At 30.3% G+C, this 7,144-nt stretch overlaps 1 protein-coding gene across 1 annotated transcript; it reads right to left on the reverse strand.

Annotated features, from left to right (window-relative positions):
- Positions 1-1,164: 1,164 nt before the first annotated feature.
- Positions 1,165-5,703, reverse strand: LOC111893533 (obg-like ATPase 1). The gene is made up of 12 exons (XM_023889611.3): positions 5,438-5,703; positions 4,984-5,151; positions 4,655-4,778; positions 4,442-4,533; positions 4,257-4,355; positions 4,027-4,140; positions 3,559-3,623; positions 3,282-3,398; positions 1,974-2,049; positions 1,655-1,747; positions 1,514-1,564; positions 1,165-1,368 (listed from the first exon to the last, which is right to left on the reverse strand). Exons 1-12 carry the CDS (start codon positions 5,522-5,524, stop codon positions 1,270-1,272), a joined length of 1,185 nt encoding a protein of 394 aa, XP_023745379.1. The 5' UTR covers positions 5,525-5,703; the 3' UTR covers positions 1,165-1,269.
- Between the last annotated feature and the right edge of the window lie 1,441 nt (positions 5,704-7,144).

A 7,144-nucleotide genomic window follows, 5' to 3' on the forward strand; every position in this document is an offset into this window, starting at 1 on the left:
ATATATATATATAAGAAAAGTGAATATACCCTTAATGGTATATAAGTTTAGGTACCCAAACTCACCATATTAGGTCGTTTTGTATCATTTATAGACATTGTAATATCTAATGTTCTTATAATTCAACTTCTAACTTGATTTACTTCAAAGATTTTTATAAATTTCACATTTATCTCCCTCTTACATAATTTTCATTTTCAACTGTAATATATATAGCTTAGTAGGTGTTCGTCAAGTTAATGATTGAAGTTTAAGAACATTATAATGAATATATATCAAACAAAATGCCGTATTATGGTGAGTTTGGGTACCTAAGCTTATATACCTTTAAGGGTATATTCACTTTTCCATATATATATATATATATATATATAACTTGTAAATTTCGATTTAATGGAAATAAACTCATTTGCCAATCATATTGTTCCATTTCTTTCTCTCTCCTCTCTTTAGACCCTTAACGAATTCCTGCTAACAAGCTTCATAGCGAATATTGATTTATTGAAGAGTGGTGTAGCGTCTTTTGACGAGGTTGTTGGCGAGACCACTCCCTCAAGCCTTAACCTACCAAGTTTATATCATCATTCTCTAGGGAGATTTAATCCTTTTTTTTATATATTTTATACATTTAATTGTGTATATGTAATATTCTCATGAATATCAATTTTGGTTAAATATTAGGATTATTACTAAAAAAGTCTCATTATTTTATCCTATTTTATGAAAAGTTTCAACTTATTTTTTTAATAAAGTCTCAATTATCTAATATTTTGCTTCAATTAAGAGAAAAGTCCTTCATTTTTTTAACAAAAAGTTACATATTATCATATAAATTTAAATAATCAAGATTTTTCTGCTAAAAAGTACGACAAAATAATTTATCTCACAATAACCCTAAATATTATTCTACATATGCCAACACTTGTGGCATATAATAAATGGTTAATTTGCATGTACAAATTACTAATCAACTAGTAATAAATGCTTTAAGTATTTACATTGAACTTCTAGATTTTGTTTTTCCTTAAACTTATTAATAACATTGTGATAAATCATTAACCTTTTAGCATAATATTGTTTTTACTAAATATTTATTACTTGAACTAATTGATGTTGTTAGTTAGCTTTGTTATGTTTAACTAATTAGTTTGATCTCTCAATGAGTAGTCTTAAGTGTATCAACTAATCCAAAAAAAAAAAGAACACGTTTAGAATTCATCAAGTCAAACCCTAAGAAAAGTCAAGGTAACTCCTGCATATGTAATAATATCACTTCTTTCCACCATTAGAGACATTAAATTTGAAAAAGATTATATCCCCATCTTGTACCACGTAAGTTTTTCCCTCTTGTTTATACTTCCCTGCAGCCTGCTCAAAAAAAACCCACAAACTTTCATTCGATAAAAAGAAAAGCACTTCCATTGATTTGTTTAGTATAGATTTTCGAAGAAATAAAGTGTCTTAATAAGAAAAAAAAAACTTTAGCGTATAGGCAGATATAGAACAAGGGCACCTTCACAGCTGCCTCACTTCCAAGCGCCTTAAGATCATCAAACTTCATAACCTACAAAAAAAAAAAGCAAAAAAATATATATTTATAAGAATATGACTATTGTAAAAATGTGGAGGTGAAGAAAAAAATTTCAGACATAACCTCTGCACAAATGAATCCTCTTTCAAAATCAGTATGGATTGCTCCTGCAGCTTGAGGAGCTTTAGTTTGCCTTCGAATTTGCCAGCATTTCACCTGTGCATTGCATTCAAGAAGCATATAACTTTGAAGGAATTGGAATGGAATTCGGGATTCCATTCCAAGGTGTGTTCGGAATTGGTTGCCAAATGGATGAAATTCTATTCTGTTAGAATCTTTCAAATTACATGTTTGATGGGTTTCAGTATTACTAAGGGAGGATGGGAGCATTCAGTTTCATTCTATATTTTTTTTATTAAAAAGACCAAATTACCCTTATTACCTCATCAATGCCAGCTGTAAAGAAGTATATAAGATTGATAGCTGAGAATCCAGTCTTTATAATCTTTGGAAGTGCACTGTAGAATAATAATAATCCACGTCAGACTATATATATATATATATATATATATATATATATATATATATATATATATATATATATATATATATATATTTCTCAATTAAGCACCTATATATTTAATACAATCTTTCACCAATATAAATATTACACAGTAAATTACACGAATGGTCCCTATGGTTTAGGATAATTTGCGTGTTTAGTCCTTAACTTATTTTTTTAACTCAGAAGGTCCCTACTGTTTGTTTTCTTGTTATGCGTTTGGTCCCTACTGTTTGTTTTCTTGTTATGCGTTTGGTCCCTGTCTTACCTAAAAGACTATTATTTAAATAGGAAAAAATAGTGGGGTAGGTAAGGTAAGGTGAGGGGGGTGGGGTTGGGGGTGTGTTTATTTAAATAAATTATAAAATCAAGGGCAAAATAGTCTTTTTATGTAAGACAGGGACCAAGCACGTAACAAAAAAAAAGTAAGGTCCTTTCGAGTTAAAACAATAGGTTAGGGACTAAACGCACAAATTACCCTAAACCATAGGGATCATTCGTGTAATTTACTCAATATTACAACTACAAACACTAATCTCTCCACTTTTGGTGAATAAGATTAATTTTCTTTTTTGAAAATATCCAACAAATCAAAACTAGATTATATCATTTTTAGCATCATTAAAGTGTTTGTTATATTGATCTTATTCAAATTTGGACAAAATGGAGAATTTGGTTGGATTTTCATCAGCTGATAAATCAATATAAAACTATCATTTGCATAACTTTCAGGGGTATAAAAGGAAACCAACTTTTCTCATTTTTTTGTTGAAGGTTATCAACTTTTTTTTCCTATAAAAAACGACTGAATTTCAAGATTTTCTTTTTAAGGTAACAAATTTCCATTTTTTTCTCACTTAAGGTTCATGGTTGTTGTGGGAGATTTTATTTTCCATGTCAGCATTAAAATTATGAGTCATCTGCTACATAAATTATCTATTGAATAAATTAAAATCTAAAAAACTAAAAGTTTGTTACTTTTCATATTTACTTTTTGAGTTGGTTGATAAAACTTGGTTTCCTTTTATGCAATTAACCCTATTTTTCTACATCCATCATACGTATTTTCCAATAATTATGAATAAATATTGAAGCAGGTTGAAAAAAATGTATAAATAGGTAAACTTAATATATAACTATATTACAGAATCTTACTATTTTCAAAAGAAAGGTCAAATATGAAGTCACCTTTGTACTTTATTGTCCTCACAGTATTTTGCAGCTTCATTTTGTTTCATATCAGCTAAATTTCTTTCTAAGGCACAGCTAAAAGGAATAATAGGCTCACCTCCATGCCCCTGTACCCTACAAAAGGTTTTATTCTAAAATGTATTTGGTTTATTCTAAAAAATATGAAAGGTATGGCAAATGACCCATCTACCCTTTGGGGTTCATATGCCATAATAGAAGTAGATATGCACCAAATATCAAATACTATGTTATAGATTAGTGAGAGGTTACATACCATGAATGAATCTTGGGAAGAAATTTGTTCTTTTTCCTCTGATAATCTTTCTCATTCATGTTGACCTAATTAAGAGCCAACAAACAAAGCTTTTCTAGTTACCAAAGGAAATTCACCAAGATGAAGAAGTGTAAAATGACCAAAATACCCTTGGACTACTTGTCAAAGTACATGTAAACAGTAGTTGGTGTACAAAAGTGTAAATACAATGCTTTATTCGTTTCTTCAACAAGAAAATCTATTCATGTTAATAGATATTCTGGTTATCTTACCATGATGAGTTTTTAGTAAACATACTTGTGCGTTGATGGACAAGTGTCAAATGACCAAAATACCCATGGACTATTGGTCAGCGTACATGTAAACAGTAGTTGGCGTACAAAAGTGTAGATACAATGCATTATTCATTTATTCTATAAGAAAACTTATATATGATAAATGACAATAGATATTCCTGTATTATCATACCAAATAAACAACAGGTTTTGCTGTAAGCAATTGAAAGGTATTCAAGATTTCAATATCAGCAGCTTTCCAGTCCCCTAATCGGACATCTTTATCCTCCATGAGCAAAGTTTTGACCTACAGAAGTAGATATAATCACTGTCATATATTTAATCAAAAATTATTCTTGGATTTAGCAAATGATCAGTGAAATAATCATTGATTACAAGTATTTATTAAGAAAATGACAATACCTTGAGGCATAATTCATGTTCCACTTTCACCTGTTTATCATTACTCCTCTTCAAGATCTTTTCAAGATCCTCAATCCTTCTTTCCATGAATTCAATATCCTTTAAACATACAAAAGATGGAAAAATTTATCATCCAAATCATTCATCAATAACTCAATGTAATCTTCAGAAGATCTAAAACAGACCTTCAACCGTAATTCTGCAGTTATAACTTCTAAGTCTCTTATAGGATCCACAGAGTCATCTACATGTATGATATCAGGGTCTTCAAATGCACCTGTTACATGACAATATGTAAAATTACATGTCTTCTTGTGTGTTTAACATACATTGAAGAAAAAACTCAGATAACCTATAAAAGTTGACAAAATTTAACTCAAAAGATGACTATATCTTACGTAAAACATGGAATATGCCATCAACTGCACGAATGTGAGATAAAAAATTGTTTCCAAGCCCTTGTCCTTCATGAGCACCTTTAACTAGCCCAGCTATATCATGTATCTCTAAGAACGCTGACACCTGCACAACCAATTAAGAGTAATGCGCATGATAGCAGCTTAATGATGATCAAGATAAGTTAACAATGAATTATTGTAGAAGTTAAATCATAGCGACAAAATTGGCAACTTTGAGTGATTAAGGTCAAAACATTTTGATACAATCAACAGATAACATAAATCTTTAAGCAAAGTATATGATACTGAACACAGGACATAGGACATACCTCACTTTTTGGCTTGAAGTGCTGACACAGCCACTCAAATCGCTCATCTGGAATATGAACACGTGCCTCGTTAGGTTCAATTGTACAGAATGGGAAGTTCTCTGCTGGAATAGACAGCTTTGTGAGTGTGTTGAAAAGTGTAGATTTTCCTACATTCGGTAATCCAACCTGAAAACAATATGAAAATAACGAAGATATGAATGAATTCTCCATTACAGGACAATTAGGTACCAAAAAACGATCAAATACATAAATAATTTCAAACGAAAATGTTAGAAACAATCATACGGAAAAACTTCGATTCTATGACTTCCTACGTTACACTCCTATAACCTTCATTCTCAAACTAAGTAAAAATACCTCAACTGTAATAAATTAAATTCTCGATCAACATAAATATGATATATAAATGACATTATGATCATACACAGATAAAATGTTATAAGGAGCTCACAATTCCGATTTTAAGATGAGAAGAGAAACGTCCGAGGATTGGCCTCTCAACCGGTGCCTCCTTTGATTTAGCTGCTTTTGGAGGCATCTCTCCTTACACGAACAGAGAGGAGAAAATCGAGAACAGAGGATTTGTTAATGATTTAGTTAGGGTTTATAGAAAATGATCGTAAGAGATGAAAAAGTGAAAAAGCTCCCGATTATGGCAGAAAATTCTCGACTCGACTACACTGTGTATGAGTGTAGCGTTAAACTGATTATACTTGGCAGTTGGGATTACCATGCGACCCGGCTTAAGTTGTTCACATTTAAAGTCCGGTTTAAATTGCATCTGGATCGGAGACTCCGGGCTGCATCTTTGGGCCACGAGGCCCAAATCATGAATATAACACATAGATTAAGTTACACATTTAGTCCCTGGATAAGTTTTTTCTTTTTTTCTTTTTTTTTTTATTTTTTTTTTATTTTTTTTATTTTTTATTTTTTTTTAATTTTTTATATTTTCGATAAATTAGCCGTTTACTGATATTGTTGTTCTCACAATCTCATCCATGGCCCAAGCTATACGTGACACTTGTTTAAAAAATATTAGAAAGTTTCAAAATATATAAGTACACATACTTTAAACAAAACTTATAAGCAACATTTAAAAATTTAACAAATATAATAAGCAATCACGATAACATACTGTTAATCAGAATCTTTACTAGAAAAATATGCAGGTACAACATCACCATCGTTGTATTTTTAGGCTTTTAATGGTTATAAAGAAGTGATTTAAACTAAAAATTAATGATTTAATGTGTTTTTATACTTCTGTTAATTATAGCAACATACTTTTGTTTGTTTTCTATTATAACATCGTACTTTTAATAGCAATGTACTTTTATTATTTTGTTTTCTAATAATTATAAAAAAGAAATGAAAATATACTTGCTTTAATAAACAAACTAATAAAAGTATATTGCTATTAATCACCTTTGCACTTAGGCTTTCTTTAATAGCAACGTACTTTTGTTAGTTTGTTTATTAAAGAATTCTATTTTCACCTATTTTTGTTATTGGATTTTTTATAATAACATTGCACTTTAAATAAGTAAGTTATAAAATTATACATAATAATAACATTGTACTTTAATTTTTTCATTATAAATGTAAAAAAAGAAATGAAAATAGAATGTTGTAATTGTAATGCCCGAGTCACCAGGTATAAAGTTTATCCATTATTTAATTAAAATTAATGAAGGAACCATGAGTACGCTGGGGGTATACTAGGTATGCACGTCGTACTCCTTGCATACGCACATCGGGGAGATCCCTACGTATGCTGGGCGTACCTATGTGTATGCAGGGTGTACTCAAGCCAAGGGAAAACCCTTATTTTTAGGGTTTGCACCCTAATTAAACTCATTAAGTGCCTCAAGATCATCACCTTATCAGGCTCCATTACCTCTTAAGTCATATCTTGAAACCCTAATACATATTCCTTAAAATTTAAGTGTTTATGTGTGTTTTTAGTATGTGTAGTGCTTAGAGAAGAAGAAAAAGAGTGTGAAGATGCATTGGATCAGGAAGAGCTTGTAGATCTAGAGGTTTCTCATAATTTCTAGCTTGTTGAAGGTAAAAAGCTCCTAACTTGATGAATCTTTTGGTTAGATCTAGTTATGGCTTGTTTTTATGCTTTTTATGGTCCTTTAAGCCATGCTTG

The sequence above is a fragment of the Lactuca sativa genome, chromosome 1, assembly GCF_002870075.4.
Source record: "Lactuca sativa cultivar Salinas chromosome 1, Lsat_Salinas_v11, whole genome shotgun sequence".
In the NCBI taxonomy this organism is placed as follows: domain Eukaryota; kingdom Viridiplantae; phylum Streptophyta; class Magnoliopsida; order Asterales; family Asteraceae; genus Lactuca; species Lactuca sativa.

Bases quoted from the DNA above. Each gene is read 5' to 3' on its own strand.
- LOC111893533 (XM_023889611.3), bottom strand. From the start codon at position 5,524: ATGCCTCCAAAAGCAGCTAAATCAAAGGAGGCACCGGTTGAGAGGCCA. The intron at 4,779-4,983 runs GTATGTCCTATG...TTGGTTGTGCAG, and splicing joins ACTTCAAGCCAAAAAGTGAG to GTGTCAGCGTTCTTAGAGAT. The intron at 2,050-3,281 runs GTGACTTCATAT...ATTATTCTACAG, and splicing joins GAGGACAATAAAGTACAAAG to TGCACTTCCAAAGATTATAA.